Genomic DNA, 21,499 nt, shown 5'->3' on the forward strand with positions numbered 1-21,499 from the left:
AGCAAAATATTGGAACATATGTCAAAATAACTAATAAATAGGAGATATGCTAAAATTACGAACAGGGCAACTAATGCCCTATAGGTCTTTTGCCCTACAGATGTCTGCTACTGGCTATAAAGTTAAGGTTTATGGGGTTTGAAATTCAGACTACAGTATTTAGAAGGCAAGTTTTTTTTTATTCATTCGTTCGTTCGTTCGTTCGTTTGTTCATTATGATTTTGTTAATGTAACTGATTGAAGCCAGTTTGCCCACATCACCAAGACAAGATAAAAAATCCTCCCAATTTTTTCTTTTTTATTCTGAAATTCTGTATCTCTGCTTACTACCCTCTTTAGTGACAAGGGAAGAAATACTTCCTTTTCTGCCCACATTTTACAGATTCTAGTTTGAATCTTTGTTTTTATTGGCTTGCTACTTATTTTCTGCCAATTATTTCTGGTTTTATTTTGTTTGTTTTCTGACATTAACTAGTTGACCTGGGAAACTTTTGACAATGGAAAACAGATAAATATTTGAAATAAATATGCTATTATCTTTTCGCAGTAGCTGCTACAACCCTGGTTCAACCTTGCTTCTACTGACTGGGAATTCTGAGAGTTATAGTCCTAACACATCTGAAGAGTATCATTAAATATTCAACATTTCATTGTTAAATATTTAAATATTTTTCATAGAATAGTGAATACTAAATCTTGTAAGGAATTATGAACAACTAATATGTATACAAAGTTATATGCATTGGTGTATATGCATAACAACAATTTACCTTCTGATCTACAAGCAATCGCTGAGTTGCCTCGATATCTGGGGCCATAAAACGATCTTTTATCCAAGGCCTGAAAAAAGTCAAATTAAAATCCTAAAGTTAGTATGGTTCTGTTAATATTTGGCCAATGTTCCCAAAAGCTATAATCTGTGGGAATCGTTTGATATACCTGACAACAGACCGCACAAGGTCATAGACTTTCTCCAATGGGGTTGTAGTCCTGAGGGGGCGTAGAAACTCAATGCCCTGACATGCTGCAAGCAGTTCTATAGCCAGCACTAGTGAATACAAGCAATAGGGAAATAATTGGTTAGCTGAAAAGAGTTCAAGATATAACACTCAACATTTGGAGTCACAGAACCCAGTTGGCACTTTGAGGATATGACCAAGAGTGGAGTTCTGAAGAAATTATACAAATGTTTTGTCATTTTCCAATAAGTGCAAGAGGTTGATCTGTAGGTTAAATATCAAGGGGAAAGTAAAAGTCAAATTAGGACAGTATATTTATTAGGCCAATTCAAGACCACAAATTAACATGCATTGTACAAACAGGCAAAACTATAAACAATATATAAACAATGAGGGCAAGCACCATAGCCATAATATTGGTAAATGATGTAATCATGAAACCAAATATTATGGTCATAAATCACAAACAATTATTTAATAATATCCCATGCCATTAAGAATACATCTGCACCAAGCTATTCACAATACAGAAACAGCAAAATAAGATACCGACGGAATAATATTAATAAAAAAAAGGTAGGGAAATTTTTTCACTTGAGTTACATTATCCTCTAATGAAGTATGCTATGATAATCTATCCAAGATCAGCAACTAAAAACATATTTTTCACAATCTTAAACCTTATACATTAGCGCTGTGGCACAAATTATAAAGAGGATGAGAGAAGGCTGGCTCCACTGGTATGGACATGTCCTGAGAGCAGCACCTTCGACCATTGCCAAGACTGTCTACCAACTAGAAGTCAATGGCCAGCAACCGCATGGGCATCCAAAACAGAGATGACAAGACACCATCAACAAAGATATGCAAGCTGTGGGCCTACACCCTGGAGATGCAGCTGACTGGGCAAAGTGGTGTTCAATGATCCAAAAAGTGGACCACTCATTAGAGATGTTAAAGAATTGAGCCACATATGTTGCTGGAAACAAAGGCTAATGTTTAATTCCAGCAGATTCATTGCAAAATGGATGCCAGCATGAACAAAGTCTTCATGCTTCCAAACCTGACTCACTGTTGAAAATGTATGACGTTATCAGGAATCTTTGCTTTTTCTTCAGCTTTGTAGCACACAGTCCCAGCAGCCATGAGTTCACCTCAGGGACTGAATCTCTTTTGTAGTATTTCCTGAAGCAGCTCTAAGAAGAGCCTGCTGTAGATATTTGGGACGGTGATAGACAGGTTTTTGACTGGTGTACATATACATGTACATACATAAACTGCTACATATATCATAAAAATAACAAAAGAAGTTAAAACAACTAAAAAGTAAAAGATCATAAGAGGAAGAAAATGTAAGAGTGTCAAAGAAATGCAATTTTATCAGACAATATTTCCTACCTCACTTATAGCAGCGAGGCAAAATTTGGCTACATTATGAATAATAGTGATCTTATGATCTGTTAGAAGATAGGAGACACACCAGTGATATTGTGAAAAGAAAAAAAATGGCCAAGAGCCAGATGATCTTACACATTTTCAAAGGAAGTAAATTTCCTGTAGATTCTAAAAAGACCAATCAATTTGTGTCTGATCGTTGATTAAAAACAAGCCCTATAAAGCAAGGAACAAGAGGAATCAAACTGATTCCTCCATTCCTATCTCTGACGGTGCCACTGCCTGTCTCGGAATCTTGCTTTTGTTCAGCCTCATAGAAATCTAACACACAAATGTACCTCGTGAAGCCTTGCTGGGATGCCCTGTGTCTTCCTAGGAGGCTGCTACTTAGCTTTACCTTGCTCCACGTGCTCAATGACTTTAAGCGCTTTTCTTGCAGCCCATCCTCCCATGGATACATGGTCCTCTGTCGCAGCACTGGTTGAAAGTGAGTCCACAGAAGAAGGGTGGCACAAAGCTTTGTTCTCTGAAACTGCAAAAGCCCAGAAGAAATAAAAGCAAATAATAATGGAAACAACGTCCCATTGTAAAAAACAGTCAGCCATGAAAGATCTTTGTAATAATAGTATTGTATCCAAAACTTATGGCACTGGTCAAATTCTACATTTCAATGTATCCTGAAGTGAACAGAAGCCAACAATAAGTTCTGCCTATTTGAGTTTGGTATCTTTCTTCATTATAGCTGAATGCCTGGTTAACTATTTACATGTAACTGTTTACAGTTTCAAAATAAATAAAAAATAAAAAATATGGCAGGAACAGAAATTTGAAAATGGTTTCAGTTACAATATTTTGCTATACTTCCTTTGGTAGAAATAATGGCTTCCAAATGTTTCCTGTAGCTACAGTACCTAAAACTCTTTCTGTTTCTGCTTTCAGAATGTTTTAATACTCTTCTTCTCAGAACTCTTCTAGCTTAGAGATATTGCCAGTTCTCCCTGCATGCACTAACTATATGACTTCACCATACAGATTTCAATAATGTTCAAAACTAGATACTGTGCAGGCCTTCCATAAACTTTGTATCTTTTTTTCTTTACTATGACAGTTGTCATAGTTGATTTAAGCTTCAGATTGTCTTGATGAAATAGCCCAACCGTGGTGGGATAGTAGCTTCTACGATATTTCTATATAACTGAGTGTATTTTTTCATCTACCTACTCAATATTTCCTAGGCTCATGAAGGCTGAAATGAAGACACAGTGCTGTAATATTATGCATATATATCTAGGAATAAGCCTACAAGCCAGACTATTATTTATCCTAAGAAGATATTGCATATAGAGAATCGTGTTATCAATGTACAGCAGTATTGGCATAGTGCCAGATTGTAATTGATAGCCCTAGATGCAATGAATTACGCACAAGAGAGAAATTATCCTAAAAAATGTACACATTACAGTACTATGATAAAAGAGACAGGATGCACTGTTATCAATACTCCAAATTTCAGGTGAGAAATTCATATTTTCCCAAGTCCTCAAACGCCTGTGAGCCTAAATACTCACCCAAGGCAGCTGCTGTGCAATGTGCAATCATGAAGCCAGAATTTAGACCTCCTTCTGTAACCAAAAATGGTGGTAATTCACTGAGTGATGGGTTACAGAGTCGTTCAATTCTCCTTTCACTAATTGCAGCAAGTTCATGGACACCAATTGCAAGGTAGTCTAAAGCCTGCAAGTTAAACAGTTTTAGAGATAGGAATTTTAGCCCTCATCCCCCCCCCTCAATTCCAATATTAGCAAATACATATTAGAGAAAGAAATTTTAGACACCTACCTTGGCTGGATATTCACCATGGAAATTTCCTCCAGAAAGTGTCTCCTTCCGGTCAGCAAAAACCATCTTTACCCAAAAAATTAAGAATTAACATGACATGTTTAAAAATGACTCCTTTGATCAGCTTAAACTCCACATTTTTAATGTATTAATTTGTTTACTTATTTCATGATACAGGTGGGACTTAGCAAATCATTTTTAAAGTGATTTGAGTGGGAGGTAAGCATATACAGACTGCTAATGCAGTCTGTTATTAACAGCAGCTGCCTGCAATTACTGCAGGTTCTAGTCCCACCAGGCCCAAGGTTGACTCAGCCTTCCATCCTTTATAAGGTAGGTAAAATGAGGACCCAGATTGTTGGGGGCAATAAGTTGACTTTGTATATAAATATACAAATAGAATGAAGACTATTGCTAACATAATGTAAGCCGCCCTGAGTCTTCGGAGAAGGGCGGGATATAATGTGGCGGGATATAATGTGGCTAAAGGAGTGGTGTAAAAGGGAAGGCTTTGGTTTTATTAGTCATGATGTCTGCAACTGGTCCAATGAAAAATTGTACAAAAGAGATGGATTGCATCCATCAAAGAAAGGGACTGAGTTACTTAGCAATACATTCACAGATTTTCTGGATAAACATTTAAACTGAACAGTGGGGACAGAGAATTAACTGATATAGAAAATTTCTGTCCCCAGCAATCGAAAACTAAAAGGGTTATCAGTGCATGTAACATAGATGTCTGTATGGGTAAGACTATCAACCATGCTATCAAGCAAAACCAAGCATTTAACAGTGAGTGCCGTACCATGTGCACTAAACCAACAGGTGGCAAGAAAGTAGGGGCAGTCAACACAGGTTATGTAGACAGTAAACACAAGATCAATCCAAATGGACTCAAATGTCTATACACCAATGCACAGAGTATGAGGAATAAACAGGGTGAATTAGAAATCCAAGTAAATGAGGGTAGATATGATATTGTTGCCATTACGGAAACTTGGTGGGATGAAACTGACAAATGGAACATACAGCTAGAGGATATAAATTATTTAAAAGAAATAGACCAAATAAAAGAGGAGGTGGAGTTGCACTATATATAAGAAATAACTACATCTCTACAGAAATAGAGCACAACAATGATGAAAATCATCTTGAATGTATTTGGGTCAATATAAAAGGGTGAAAACGATATTGCCATAGGTCTATACTATAGGCCACCCAACCAAACAGAGGAAGTAGATGAACTTTTGCTAGTCAGCTAACTAAGGTATGTAGGAAGCACATCACAGTAGTAATGGGGGATTTTAACTACCCTGACATCAACTGGGAAACAAACTCTGCACCAAGTGGAAGATCCAACAGGTTCCTAACAAACCTAGCAGACAACTTTGTTTCCCAAAAAATAGAGAAGGCGACAAGAGGATCAGCCATATTGGACTTAATTCTCACTAACAGAGATGAAATGATAGAAGGTGTTGAAGCTACAGGAACCTTGGGGCAAGTGACCATGCAATATTGGAATTCGACATTAAGCAAATACAAGTAGTAGAACAAAGTCAAACTAGAGTCTTGGACTTTAAGAGAGCTAATTTCAATAAACTTAGAGAGAGCTTGAGAAGGATTCAATGGATGAGAGGGAAAACAACTCAAGAAGCTTGGGAAATTTTGAAAAGTGAGATTATAAAAGCGCAGTCTAACACAATACCAATGAAGAAGAAAAATAATAGATCTCAAAAGAAACCAGCATGGATGCATAAAGAACTATCTGACAAATTGAAAGACAAAAAGGACAAATATAAAAAGTGGAAAGAGGGGCAAATAACTAAGGCAGAATATCAGCAAATAGCCTGAGCCTGTAAAGATGAAGTGAGGAAAGCTAAGGCTCACAATGAACAAAGGCTAGCGACAAAAGTAAAAAATAACAAAAAAAGCTTCTTCCAACATGTTAAAAACAAGAAAAAAGTCAAGGAAACAATTGGCCCATTGCTGGGAGAAAGTGGCAAGAAGATGACAAGCAATAGGGAGAAAGCAGATCTACTTAACTCATATTTTGCATCTGTCTTTACACAAAAAGAAAAAAATAATCCAACTTATCAAAAACAGCACTACAAAAAACAGATTAGAAACATAAGTTAAAATAGGGAAGAAAATGGTAAGTGAACACCTGTCTACCCTAGACGAGTTCAAATCACCAGGACCGGATGGATTACACCCCAAGGTTCTGAAGGAACTGGCAGACGTGATCTCAGAACCACTGAACTATATCTTTCAAAGATCCTGGAGCACAGGGGAGCTGCCAGAGGACTGGAAAAGAGCTGATGTAGTTCCCATCTTCAAAAAAGGAAAAAAAACAGATCCAGGAAACTACAGACCTATCAGTCTGACCTCAATAACGGGGAAGATTCTGGAAAAGATAATCAAGCAACGAATCACCGAACACCTAGAAGCAAACAAAGTAATAACCAAAAGCCAACATGGGTTTGTCAAAAACAGATCATGCCAGACTAATCTTATCACATTCTTTGACAAAATGACAAAATTAGTAGTGTTAAGTTCGGGAAGTAACGAGGCTGGAGACCAAGGTAGTGACAACAGCTCTTTAATATATGGTGAACCCAGCTACCTGGCTGGGGAAAAACAACCCTTTATATACTGTTTAACCGGCGGCTTCAACCAATCAGCAACGTGCTTGTTTCCCGCCCAAAATATTTAAAGATACATAACACTCCTCCCCTCCCAGAAAACACTTTACCACTATTTACATATTATTTACATGTTATTTTTCGACGTAGTCACGCAAATAACCTGGGCGTCTCCTAATTCTTTCAGACCTGCGCGGTTCAGTCCTGGGTGGTGTTTTGAGCTGGTCGGAGGGCTGTTTGCTCCTCCCAGCTCTTTCTCTAGGCCATCGGGCCCTGGATTACTTGCAGACTCTTTTTCTTGGCCATCCGCCTTGGATTACTTTGTAATTTTCCTGCTGTTTCCATCGGGAACCTGATGGCGCCGCTGGACCTCCGGGACCTCAGCTAAGTCTTGCGCCTCCCGGTTATGGTCAGCTGTGGGTTCAAATAAGGAGTGGTCATTATCTGTCTCATTTAGCTCGGGTTGTTCAGCTATTCGCTTCTTATCTGATCTATGTGGCGCCTCCATACTCGGTTGTCTTGTAATTCACCAAGTATGACTTTGGACCGGTTGCTTTTATGATTTGCCCTGCGAGCCAACTTGGGCCGTCCCCATAGTTGCGGGCCCACACTCGATCGCCTATGCCCATTTCTCTCGTTTTTCTAGTTCCCCTTGTAACCCTCTCGTGTGTAATGGGGATTCAAGCGGTCAAGTGGGCACCGGAGCTTCCGTCCCATCAATAATTCGGCTGGGCTTCTGCCTGTAGCAGTGCTTGGGGTTCTGTGCTGAACGGCCAGAAAGAAATCTATCTTTGTTTGCCAGTCACCTGGCTTGAGCCTGACAATGCCTCCTTAGCGCCCGGACGGAACGCCTGCAAGGCCATTCGACGCAGGGTGGAAAGGCGCAGAGAGGGCATGTCGGATGCCCTCCTCTGCCAAGTATTCTCAAACTGGGCTGCCGTGAATTGCGGGCGTTGTCGGACACCAGAGTGTCAGGCAACCCGTGGGTTGCGAATAGGTGGCGAGGGCTGCGATTACTGCCTCGGCCGTAGTGGATTTCATGAGTATGATCTCCAACCATTTAGAGAATGCGCCGACAACCACTAGGAAGGTTTGGCCGTGGAAAGGGCCAGCAAAATCAATGTGGATTCTTGACCAGGGCCCTTGGGGTTTTCCCATTCCTGACTGGGGCCGTTGGGGTAGAGGTCTGGACTCTTGGCAAGCCTGGCATTTCCTACCCTCTCAGCAATCTCTGAGTCCATGAGTGGCCACCACACATAGCTTCTGCTAGCCCCTTCATCCTTACGATCCCTGGGTGACCTCGTGGAGGAGGTCCAATACCTTTCCCTTAATTTATCCGGGATTACCACGATCACCCCATAACAGGCACCCCTTGAGCGGAGAGCTCATCACGTTTTTTTACAAATTCCTTAAACCGTTCGCCCGGCGCAGCGGGCCACCCTCTTTGTACCCAACCGAGTACAGTCCTTAACATAATGTCCCGGTATGATGCCCGAGCCACTTCCTTAGATGTGATTGGGCCAGAGTCCAAAGAGTCAATAAGCAGGATGGGCGTCCCCGGAGTGGGGTCTTCGATCGCCCCTGGTAGTGGGCATCTGCTTAACGCGTCCGCATGCCCCACTTCTTTTCCTGGTCGATGCTGCAGCTTGTAAGAATAAGCGGCTAAGAAAATAGTCCATCGAGTCAAACGTGGCGAAAGTGCCACAGGCGTTGTGCGGTCGCCAGCCAGTATTCCTAACAACGGTCTGTGGTCAGTCACAATTTCAAAGTCTTGCCCAAAAACATATTCGTGAAATTTTTTCACCCCTGACACAATTGCTAGCGCTTCCTTATCTAACTGGCTATAGTTCCTCTCTGGGGAGGACATCATTCTGGAGTAGAAGGCTATAGGGGCTTCTGTGCCGTTTGGAAGTCTGTGGCTGAGCACAGCCCCCACTCCGTAAGGGGAGGCATCGCAAACCAGCACTAGGGGCAATGAGCTATGATACTGGATGAGCAGGCTATCGCTCGAGAGCAGGTTTTTTACTGCTTCGAAAGCCCTACTTTCCGACTTTCCCCAAGACCAAACAGTATTTTTCCCTAGAAGCTTATGTAGCGGTTCAGCAACGGTCGCTTTGTTTTTTAAAAAGACCGCGTAAAAATTCACTAGCCCCAGGAATGCCTGTAGCTCTGTTTTGTTTGTGGGCGCTGGAGCCTTTCTGATTGCTTTGACCTTGCTCTCAGTGGGGTGAATTCCTTTCTTGTCTATTCGGTAGCCCAAGAATTCGACGGATTCTACCCCTATCTGGCATTTGTTCACTTTAACCTTTAGTCCGGCTGACCGGAAAATGCCCAGAACTTTTCTCAGACGCTCCCCCAATTCCTCTACATTTTCCGCTGATATCAATACATCATCGAAGTAGGGAACTACCCCTGGGAGCCCTTGCAGAAGTCGTTCCATTAAGTTTTGGAACAGCCTGGTGCCACACTCACCCCAAATTGTAATCGGGTACACTTGAATGCCCCCTGTGAGTTACAATCGTTTGGGCTTGGCTGTGTTGGCGTCTCACGGGCAGTTGTTGGTAGGCTTGAGCCAAGTCTAACTTTGCAAAGACTTGCCCTTGCCCCAAAGAGTGCAGCAAGTGTTGCACCACGGAACTGGGTAAGCGCTTTTCTGTAAGGCTTTGTTTAGCGTCGCCTTGTAGTCAGCGCAGATTCTAATTGACCCATCTGGTTTTACTGGGGTGACGATTGGCGTCTCCCACTTTGCGTGATCGACTGGCACCAAAATCCCTGATTTATGAGCTTATCTAGCTCCTTGTCAATTTTAGGTTTAAGGGCAAAGGACTCTCCTTGCCTTTAACCTAATGGGAGCTACCTGGGGTCTAAGTTGAAGGAAATAGGGGTCCCCTTGTACTTGCCCAGGCAGTCCTTGAAGACATCTTGAACTCGTTCATGAGCATGTCTTTCAGGTTACAGTCACTTCTGTAGATGCCAGTCACTCCCATGCCCAGTGCACGAAACCAGTCTAGTCCCAACAAACTAGGCAGGGTCCCTTCGACGATCGTGATGGGCAGGGTCTTCTTGTGTGGTCCGTGCTCGACTCGGACAGAGGTGGTCCCTCGAACAGGGATGCGATTCCCTTGGTAGTCGTGGACTCGTAGCCGTTGTGTTTGCAGGTGGCGCCGCGACTGATGGCAGTGACTTCGCCAAAGTGTCCCAGGACATGATGGTGATCGCTGACCCGTGTCCACTTCAGTCGGCACCGTACTCCTTCTATTTTGGGTTTGGTGAAGATCTTCTTCTCCACTCGGGTTGAGGCGCGCCTATGACCACAGTCGTTTGGTTGAATCCGCGCCTTTTTGTTTGAGCCAATCGCGGTCGCCTTGCCGATCCGCGCCTGATTAGCCGATTTGAATTTTCGGCGGGAAGGTTGGGGAGCTTGACAGACTTGAGCTAGGTGCCCTTTCTTCTCGCACCGCCGACATGTTGCGTCCTTAAACTTGCAGCGTTGGCGCTGGTGTTGACCTCCGCAACTTCCGCATTCGTCCCGGTCCTCTTTGCCGTGTTTCTCGGTTCGGCAGACCCCTTCCTCATCCTCTCCGTCGGATTCGGTCTGGATCTCTTCTTGGTGCACCGGGGTTGACTTTGTGCTCGCCTTTGGTGTGAGAGGCTTTTGCAATGTCTCCGCCGCTTGGGTGGACATTTCATGCGCTCTGGCTTCGTCCAGGGCGTTTGCCAGCGTCAGATTGCTTTTCGATAGCAGCCGCCTCCGCAATCGCATGTCTCGGACCCCCCTGATGAGTTGCTCCAGCAGCACCTCGTCCAGGTCTCGGTACCCACAGTCTTTTGAGGCTTTCCGCAGGGCGGCCATGTAGTCGCCGATGGATTCGCCCTCTAGCTGTCGGTGCTCTCCAAATTCAAAACGCCGCACGTATTTGGACGGCGTTGGCGCGAAATGGTTTTTTAGCAGGGTTTGCAGAGTTTGCCACGATACCGATTGTATCGGCGTTGGCTCTGCCAGGGCTTCCGCGATGTCGATGACCTCGGGACCGCAGTGGCTCAAGAAGTATGCCCTTTTGCGGTTGTCTGGAACTCCTTGCAGTTCGTTGGCTTCTAGAAAGCTTTCGAAACGGGTCATATACGTTCCCCATTTCTCTCTAGCCGGGTCAAACGGTGCGGGCGGAGTGTAACTGGCCATCTCCGCTTTTCTGCCCTGTGTTTGCTGGGTTCGGTTCTTTCGTGCTTCAGCTCGGTTCTGGTGCTCCTTAGCCTCGAGATCCCATCCTCGTCGCCAGTGTTAAGTTCGGGAAGTAACGAGGCTGGAGACCAGGGTAGTGACAACAGCTCTTTAATATATGGTGAACCCAGCAACCTGGCTGGGGAAAAACAACCCTTTATATACTGTTTAACCGGCGGCTTCAACCAATCAGCAACGTGCTTGTTTCCCGCCCAAAATATTTAAAGATACATAACAAGTAGACCAGAGGAATGCTGTTGATATAATTTACTTGGACTTCAGTAAAGCATTTGATAAAGTAGACCATAACCTACTACTAGATAAAGTAGAAAAATGTGGGTTAGACAGCACCACCACCAGATGGATTCGTAACTGGCTGACCAACCGCACTCAACGTGTAGTCCTCAACGGAACTACATCCACATGGAGGGAAGTATGCAGTGGAGTACCCCAAGGCTCTGTTTTAGGCCCAGTACTCTTCAACATCTTCATCAATGACTTGGACGAGGGGATAGATGGGGAACTCATCAAATTTGCAGATGACACCAAGCTGGCAGGAATAGCCAACACTCCAGAAGATAGGCTCAAGTTACAGAAAGATCTTGACAGACTTGAACATTGGGCGCTATCTAACAAAATGAAATTCAACAGTGAAAAAAGTAAGGTTCTACATTTAGGCCAAAAAAACAAAATGCACCAGTACCGTATATGTGGTACCTTGCTCAATAGTAGTACCTGTGAGAGGGATCTTGGAGTCCTAGTGGATAACCATAACCATCTAGATATGAGCCAGCAGTGTGCAGCAGCTGTTAAAAAAGCCAACACAGTTCTGGGCTGCATAAACAGAGGGATAGAATCAAGATCACGTGAAGTGCTAGTACCACTTTATAATGCCTTGGTAAGGCCACACTTGGAATATTGCATCCAGTTTTGGTCGCCACGATGTAAAAAAGATGTTGAGACTCTAGAAAGAGTGCAGAGAAGAGCAACAAAGATGATTAGGGGACTGGAGGATAAAACATATGAAGAACGGTTGCAGGAACTGGGCATGTCTAGTTTAACAAAAAGAAGGACTAGGGGAGACATGATAGCTGTGTTCCAATATCTCAGGGGCTGCCACAAAGAAGAGGGAGTCGGGCTGTTCTCCAAAGCACCTGAGGGTAGAACAAGAAGCAATGGGTGGAAACTGATCAAAGAAAGAAGCAACTTAGAACTAAGGAGAAATTTCCTGACAGTTAGAACAATTAATAAGTGGAACGACTTGCCTTCAGAAGTTGTGAATGCTCCAACACTGGAAATTTTTAAGAAAATGTTGGATAACCATCTGACTGAGATGGTGTAGGGTTTCCTGCCTGGGCAGGGGGTTGGACTAGAAGGCCTCCAAGGTCCCTTCCAACTCTGATGTTATGTTATGTTATGTTAAATGCAAATAAAAAAAATAAAAAAAAATAAAAAAAAATCCTTTTGATGCATAGAAAATATTTGATAAAATCAAACAGGCTTGAATGTTTTTGCACAAATATGGAGTTGAAGATTGGTTGCTAAATATAATAAGATAGCTATAATAATGGAACTAAAAATCAAGGAGCATAAATGGAATATTTAGTAAATAGTTCAGTTCTGAGCAAGGTGTCAGATCAAGGTACATGATGTTATCTTAAATGTTTAATGTATTAATGTAGAAAGATAGTGGATACTATGTAGCTTCTTGTTAGGAATAAATCATCTATCTATCTATCTATCTATCTATCTATCTATCTATCTATCTATCTATCTATCTATCTATCTATCTCAGGGGTGTCAAACTTGTGGCCTGCAGGCCAGATGCATCATACCCACCCCCGTTTTAGCAAAGAAGGGAAAAGTAACAATACGTCACTGACGACAATCTGATGGCACGGGTTTGACACCCCAGATCTATCTATCTATCTATCTATCTATCTATCTATCTATCTATCTATCTATCTATCTATCTATCTATCTATCTATCTATCATCGCTCTATCTAATCTAATCTAATCTAATCTAATCTAATCTAATCTAATCTAATCTAATCTAACCTAACCTAACCTAAGTCAACCCAACCAACCCAATCTAATAATATATCTTCTATCATCTATCTGTCTCACAGCCCAAGTTCACTTCTTCTAATAGATCTCGTAAAGGGAAAAAAACCATTTATTTTTTTAAAGAAATAAGGATACAGGATTGTCTGTTGCACTATTGATCTCTGTGGTAATTATGTTCTTTACAAAGGCAATTGTGTCATTCACAACACCATGAACCTATAAGAAAAAGATAGAGGTTAGTTATTTTTTGGTAAACCATTATTCATTTTAGAGTTAACCTTCTCAACATGTCACCGTCTGTATGTGTTGAACTATAACTTTCTACATTCTCAGCCAATATAAGCAGAGGCTTCAGTTTAGAAAGTCTGTTAAAACGTCCACCCTTTCCATCTTTATTGATCAAACAGAACATTAGTTTCATAATAATGCCTGAGATTTTGTAGACAATAGAAAGTATGCAACTTATATTTACAGCATACTTTACAGGATTTAAATCAGATTGATGTTTGGTTGGAGCACAAGTGTGGACGGAACATATGGAGTTAAGGAAAAGTACATATTGTATTGACTCAATAAACAATAAACAAAGCCTGTAAAATATATCTGTGTAGGTTTCCTATGTAATATTCCTATGTAACATGCTACATGTGTTTAATAAGTTTAACTATAACTATAGAGCATGCAGCAATGCTTAATTTGTTGTAAATGATCTATTCACAGATAACAATTATTGTTAAATTATTGTCTAGAATTATTCAACTAATTGTTGAATTATTATTCTTTGAAATAATAGTTCCATATAGATTCTACTTCTGTAACAATTATAATCTCTGATTGGAAAACATTTTTTTCGTACAGTATAATCTCTTTGAAGTCAACCTCAGCTTCTGGTGACTTTGATAAAGATATCCATAAAATGTTGGCAGCAATAGGAAGTGTTTTATTACTATCTTCTTCCAGGCTGTTTTTTGCAAGTACTAGAACCCTGATACTCAGGATAGGACCTACGTACTATGTTATATCGAATCAGAATTATCAGAACTTTGAAGTTCAGACAAGATTGGCTAGATACTTTAACTTGCTCAGACTGTGAATATTTAGAGGCTCACATGCTGACGTAAATCTCAAGTAAAGATTGAGTGAAATTTTCCTGAGAACAATTTGCTAATGATCTCCTGTTGTCTTCTTCACCTAAGAAGTCATTTTCTGAAATTAGCCTGCAGCCCTGGGATTTCCTGTTGATTTCCAGTTCATGAACTTGCCTGTCTAACCCTGCTTAATTTTTCTGACTTCAAAGTTGACTGCATGCTGCCACTTAGCTACATGCAGGTGGTACTACTTATTAACAAGTGCCATTCTTATTGTTGAAATTAATATTTTTTGTTAATTTCATCAGTTTTACTTGTGAATTGCACTTGCTTATAAAACTAACTTTGGTCAACTTGGAAAGTATATTAAGGGGCTCTGGTGGCTCAGCAGACTAAGTCTGTCTGTTATTAACACAGCTGCTTGCAATTACGGCAGGTTCAAGTCCCACCAGGCCCAAGGTTGACTCAGCCTTCCATCCTTTATAAGGTAGGTAAAATGAGGACCCAGATTGTTGGGGGCAATAAAAGTTGACTTTGTATATAATATACAAATGGATGAAGACTATTGCTTAACACAGTGTAAGCTGCCTTGAGTCTTCGGAGAAGGGCGGGATATAAATTCAAATTAAAAAAAAAAAGATCCTGACTACATACTGTATATCTAAAGGAATTTCTGAAGCTTTACCTGAGGGCAACAACGTAATGTGTACGCATCTTGCACTCTATCACAAAATCTATGTGATTCTGTAAAAGAAATAAAGCAAATAGTGTTTGTTTTAGAAGACCTGCATTGATATTTTGGTGAAATCTTCACAATGCTGTATTAAAACACAGGATTTGCATTGAAATATTTTTAAATGAGTTAAATGAGTTTCCACTTCTGTAACTCTGGATTCACATAGCAACACTTACAAATATTTTGTATTTTAGTGCCAATAATATTTTATTATTTTATAATGAAATATGCATGTCATGTGTTTATAGGTATGCTCTACATTCAGAATAATTTTATACTGTAACATGCTTAATGAATTCTAAATATTCTATATGTGTGATTTTTTTTTGACAAATAGTAGTCATGACTCAAAATACTATTTTAAATTAAGCTAAAATGTCATTTTCAGTTTTTTTAAAAAAACTAATTGGATAAATAAAGTACATATCAATTGCCAATGATTACTTACCTGCTATTTCAGAAGGATGATGATCAGAGTCTAAAAGGGACCTGAATCGAAAAGCTACTTCAATCTGCCCTTGATGTGGTCGCAGTGCATGAATATCTGATTTAAAGTAAGGATAAAGAGGTAAAATATTTCCAGAAAATAAATAAGGAAGGATTGAAATTTGACCAAACTGACTTATGTGCACCTTTGAAAATTGAGGGGAAAAAAGAAGATATGGAAAAAATTGTCCCTGTGCTAGGCCTCATAGGGCTTTTTCCAGGATCCCTGAGGCACTTCTGTCTTTGTTTAACAACCCATGGATTCATTTAATGACTGGATGAGGGAGAGCAGGGATGGGGGGTGGTCATAAGGCAATCACGTGCACACTTCCCTTAATGGCTGTCATGTCTTCTGACCATAATGGGTAGCCTCCATTATGGTTGTGAGCCAAGAACTACCTGTATAGCAAGAATGTCAATGGACCTTATGTTGTATGACTTATACAACAAAAAATGATATTTAGAAAGTCAAAAATAATATTTTTGGAGAGAATGCATCTTTAAAACACATGTTTTACAATGCCCTATACTTACCAAGTTGGAAGAGCGAAAGTAATGGGTTATATTAACATGATCGTATGACAAAAGCTAAAATTCTCAGTGGATAATATTTCCTGAACTAAATGAGATCTAAAACTGATAGTGCAAATGAATTCTCTGTGCCCTTACTGCTGCAACAGAGGAAAGATAAATTTATGGCTTCTTCGAATCAATGGATTTAAGACTTCATTATATTTGCTACATATGAGTTGACAGACATAAACTTTATATGGGCAAGTATAATGAAATATCAGGTTCATTTATACTATAGTGACCGCTTTTGGCGGGACAGTCCCGCTTTTTAATAATTTGTCCTGCGTCCTGCTGCAATTCCAAAAAGTCCCGATTTTTTTTTGTTTCACTCCCATTCTGAAAATGGGAGGCGGCAACGCAAGAGGAGGAGGCAGAGAAGGGGGAGTGGCGGAGAAGGGGGCGCAAGAGGGAGGAGAGACGCTGCTTGACTTCACCCGAGAGGAAGAGAAGAGCGGAGAGGAGAGCCGAGCCTGCCTGGAAGAGCGGAGAAGCAGCAGCCGCTCCTCCTCCTTCAGGCAGGTGGCAACTCAGCGCGCATGCGCAGCCCCCCCTACCCCCCCCATCAATGGTGTCCCGCTTTGCCATGGCTGAAATCTGGTCACTTTAATTTATACAGAATACATTAGGTTAAGAAATAGTCATATAAATGTATCAGAAATATATACAGTACATTTTGAATAATATTTGCATTAGACAAATTATCTATCTATCTATCTATCTATCTGAATCTGTTTGTTGATATAATGACATATACAAAAGTTTACAGGTAGTCCTCGATTTACAATCATTTGTTTAGTGACCATTTGAAGTCATGACGGCACTGAAAAGAGTGATTTACAACCCTTTCAAACTTAAGACAGTTGCAGCATCCCCATGATCACTTGATCAAAATTTGAATGCTTGGCAACTGGCATGCATTTATGTCAGTTGCAGTGTCCTGGGGTCATGTGATTACCTCTTCCAACCTTCTGACAAGCAAATTCAATGAGGAAACTAAATTCACTTAACGATTGTGCTATAATTTAACTGCAGACTTAACAACTGTGGCAAGAAAAGTCATAAAATGGGGCAAAAGTCACTTAACAATTGCTTTTTGAATCTCATTGGCTATGTATGCCTAGCACTATTATTTTTCTATTTATTCTTTTCTTTTTTGTTATTAATTTAAAAGGCAATAAATAAAGAGCAATAAGGATAAAGAGGTAACACTTTCCCTTTATTTGTGAAAACAAAGCCTTCTTTTTAGTTTTGTATAAGCTTAAGACTATATGGAAAATGCAGTGCAGGAAGAAAATAATTTAAGGTTGTAATCAATTAAAATCTAGCAGTGTAGTATAAAACATTTGGTGCTCATTCATTCAGTGTATTCCTATTTCTTTCAATGAATGGGACCTATAAATAAAATGGTGTAATTATGGAGCATTTTTGTTTGGGATCCAAATACTTCCTTTTTTAAAAAAATGATTATTTACTTCCATGTTACTTTCATTCTCCACTCACAGTAATCGGCTAATACCTAGGCCTAGGAACATAATGCATAGAACCTAACCTATTCTGGTTGAGGTGTTTGGTCTCCCAGGGGTGGGCGTGGCCAGTGCATGAAGCATCAAGCCCACAGGCCATGAGTTTAACACCCCTGTGTTAAAGTATTTTCCTAAATATTTTCATGCTTCTGCAAAGTTTTGGATTATTTTTAAGTTACTGGTCCTTTCTTGTCATATGTGATGATGCTAGTTAAACTGCCACTGTGAGAATTAGTATTGTTGAAAATATATACCACAAATTTGCAAACTAATGTTTTGTATAAAAATCTGTAATACTGTTGTCCTTTGTTTGGTGGCAAGCTCAGGTGACCTATAGGTGTGACCAGAAGTATGTTTTAGAATTGCTGAGGGATTTTCTGGAATATATCTCTGAATAAAAACATGTGGAAAACAATGAACAAGCAAATTACTACAGAGGGAAAGAGAGACAGACAGACAGATCTTAGTCTATACTATACTATGCTTTAAAAATACCAACCCGTATCAAAGGCTTTTGTTGTGCCCTTGAGAACTTCCAGTGTGAGGGCTGCCACAATGTCAGCTTGTCTAGCAATCGCACTGGCCCTTTCAACTGCTTCGCATCCCAGAGAAGTTATCATTTGTGTTCCATTGATAAGAGCCAGACCCTTCAAAAAGAAACACATACACACCAAGGGTGAGTCTCTCTGTTCAAAGACATGTATATGCCCTTCCTATATTTTCCTGGCTCAAACAACACAAAATGTTTCCTCTTGTGCTTCAGCCAAAAGCAATCTCAGGAAACAGCTTGGGTGGGGAAAGAAGCTACTTCCTTCATTCCAACATTTGTTCAACTTAAAATTACTTTTCTGGCAGTCATATCTCATGGTTGGCTGCAATCTACTTTCCTAGCAATCCTATCATCTATAAAACTCCATGAAGACATGAAGCTTCAGTCTGAATCTCTTGAGTGTTTCACATATAGTTAATTTAAGGTCTCTTTTCTGTAAGTGTCTATGCAAAAAAGCAGTAATTTCAAAACACTCAAATGTATTCTATTCAACTATATAATAAAAACTTTCACTATATAAAGCAGAGTTCAATTAATCCCATGCTGAGTACTGATCTGCATTCTAGCCACAACTTAGTAAGAATATGTAAAAGAAACTTATGTTGATCTTGGACATAGGGAAAGTATGAATGAGCTATAAAGGGAGGAAAAGATTGCACAGTCCTAAAAAGGAAGACTGTGGGAGAAGGAAACTGTTTCCCGATGCCCAAGTCAATATTATATGTATGTATGTATGTATGTATGTATGTATGTATGTATATATGTATGTATGAATGCAGTGGTGGGATTCAGACAGTTCGTACCACTTCGGGAGAATCTGTTGTTAACTTTCTGAGCAGTTGGCAAACTGGTTGTTGGAAGAAATCATTAGGGCAGAGAACCAGTTGTTAAATTACTTGAATCCCACCACTGTATGTATATATGTATATATATATATATATGTATACAAACCAGTGGTGGGTTGCTCCCAGTTTGGACCAGTTCTTGTGAACCGGTAGTAAAAGTGGCAGGAGGCTCCGCCCACCCGCCTGGATGACATAAAGAATGAACTGCGCATGGGCAGAAGCACACACGCACAAGATAGCAAAGCGAGCGCGCACATGCGCTCCTGTTGCAAACTGGTAGTAAAGGTAAATAGGTAACTGGTTCTCCCTGGTTTGGGCAAACTGGTAGCGGTGGCAGTGCGAGGCTCTGACGTCATCACAGATGTTCTGCGCATGCAGAGGTGGTGTGCGTGCTCCCATTGGTGAACCGGTAGCGAAGGTAAGTGAATATCACTACTGATACACACACACACAAACACACTCACCCACCCCATATAAACATATATATAAATATACAGACCTCTTCTATTCACTAAAACTAAATAATAAATTATCTGCCAATCAAAACTGTGGTATTGGAAAACAAACATGCATTTTATTACCTCCTTTGGCTTTAAAGCAATTGGTTTGAGTCCATGAGCTTCCAGCACCTATAAGGGAGTAGCAAGAATGCTTATTATTTTCAAATGAATTGAAGTTCTCAGTATTCTACATCCAAATATTTTGAAATATCTAGAAGCTGTGCAGTCTAGAACAAAAATGAGGAAATGGCCTTAACTTAACTAAAACTTCAAGTTTTAGTTTTAATTGAACAGTTGTTTTGAATTTCTAGACTTTTCTGTGTTTCCTTTTGTTTAACTTTTTTTTTCTACATATCACTATTTAACACATTTGTACTGTAAGAAATGGAAGGTTGCCACACCAGCTCCAATGTTTTTCTTAAGTCTGTCTTAACTTAGTGAACTGCTTCTTCTCAGGCAGTAGGTGGCTTCTAATTGTGTTTGCTTCAACACAAACACCAGGGTTCCAGGACCAGGAACCCTAGAATATTAATGTTTGCAGTTACACAGAGGCTTTTATTCATATTCAAGCAAGCCAGAGTACAGGTAGTCCTTGACTTAGGACATAATCAGAACCAGAATTTTGGTTTAAATTGTTGTGCTTATAGGTTAGGCACCACATGACTGGATCCAGTTTTGGACCATTTTATGGCAGCTGTCAACAGAATAATGCAATTAAGTGAATTCATTCTCCTAAATGGACATTTTTTGCTGGAAACTGGCAAAAATGTCAGAAATCAGGAAAAAATTGCAAATTACAATCACCTGACTGTGCAATGGGTCAACCAGTCATAAATGTGAGCATGTTGCCAAGTGCTCAAAATGCAGTCATGTGACCACAGGAGGAGGGGCACAATATTTTACAACAGACCTTCAAGAACCCATTCTGAGGTAATCATAACTTTGAATGGTTGTTAAAGGACCAGTCATAAATTGAGGACTACCTGTAAAAGCCCTTTATATTGTAGATATTACTCTGAATAGGCAATTTAGTAACTTGGAAGAACAGGGCTGGCTTATGCAACTCAATGTCTCTTATACCTCACTTCATTCAGGCTATAGATACAATTAGATTATCTGGTGTAGTAATACAATAGTCTGATTTTTAAAAAAAAATATACTAGGAAAGTATGCTGTATATATAAGGTTTTCCTAGATAGGATTTTTAAAATTCTACCGTAATATATAACAAGATTTTCCAGAATTTTTGAACTGAAGTGTCATTTTCTGAAATTATACTGATTTTTAAAAATATGTTACAAAGAAAATCAATGGGAAAAAATCTTAATAATGCTTTAAAGCAAGACCAACCCTGGTACGCAGACCAGCACCAGACCATGGCATGCCAGCAACCGGTCCACAGAAACAGTGAAGTGAGATGCAGGCAGCACACAAAGCTACGTCCCCTCTAGTCCATGGAAAAATCTCTCTCCACAGAACCAGTCCCCAAAAGGTTGGGGGCTTCTGTTTTAAAGGCTACAAATATATTATGTTAGAATATATGAAGATGATAGCCAGTATGATATAATGATTAAAGGCACAAGGCTAAAAACCAGAAGATAGAGTTTTAGGCCTGTCTTTGGCATGAAGCCAGCTGGATAATTTTGGCTAATCATTCGCTCTCACGCCGCATCTGAAAAACTAAGAAAACTGTGTTTATCCAGGCGGGTGCTAGGAGTCAAAATGGACTTGGAGGTACAGATGTGTTCAAGTACTTACTTGATTTTCTGTCCTAGGAACAACCTTCCCATAGACTGTGGACAGTAATGGTTAATTAAACTCTAACACATAAGGTGGAAGATCCAGGCTGAGAAAAGCTTTCTTAAAAACTAGGAGTCAAGATTGATTCATCTTCATGGCCATCCCATAGACATTCACGAATGCAACAGAAAATGTAGGAAGCATTTAAAATGGCCCTGCAGATGTCATGAATTTAATACCATTTGTGTCACTTTACCTCCAGCCTGCTTATTACAGTATTTTGCTTGATGGCGAGACCTGAAGTCATGAAGTCTTACCTGCGGTCTGTTGGTGTAA

General features: G+C 40.2%; 1 protein-coding gene across 1 annotated transcript in view; it reads right to left on the reverse strand.

Moving 5' to 3' along the window:
• HAL (histidine ammonia-lyase) overlaps positions 1-21,499 on the reverse strand; it is a 29,580-nt gene that overhangs the window by 1,787 nt on the left and 6,294 nt on the right. Inside the window, exons 10-19 of the mRNA XM_058191254.1 lie at positions 19,505-19,552; positions 18,028-18,175; positions 15,395-15,490; positions 14,896-14,954; positions 13,258-13,338; positions 4,194-4,259; positions 3,923-4,088; positions 2,752-2,886; positions 940-1,048; positions 771-840 (exon numbers count right to left, since the gene is read on the reverse strand). Of these exons, the coding sequence (XP_058047237.1) occupies positions 771-840; positions 940-1,048; positions 2,752-2,886; positions 3,923-4,088; positions 4,194-4,259; positions 13,258-13,338; positions 14,896-14,954; positions 15,395-15,490; positions 18,028-18,175; positions 19,505-19,552 (978 nt within the window). The remainder of the gene's footprint in view (positions 1-770; positions 841-939; positions 1,049-2,751; positions 2,887-3,922; positions 4,089-4,193; positions 4,260-13,257; positions 13,339-14,895; positions 14,955-15,394; positions 15,491-18,027; positions 18,176-19,504; positions 19,553-21,499) is intronic.

This window comes from Ahaetulla prasina, chromosome 7 (assembly GCF_028640845.1).
Source record: "Ahaetulla prasina isolate Xishuangbanna chromosome 7, ASM2864084v1, whole genome shotgun sequence".
Lineage (NCBI taxonomy): Eukaryota > Metazoa > Chordata > Lepidosauria > Squamata > Colubridae > Ahaetulla > Ahaetulla prasina.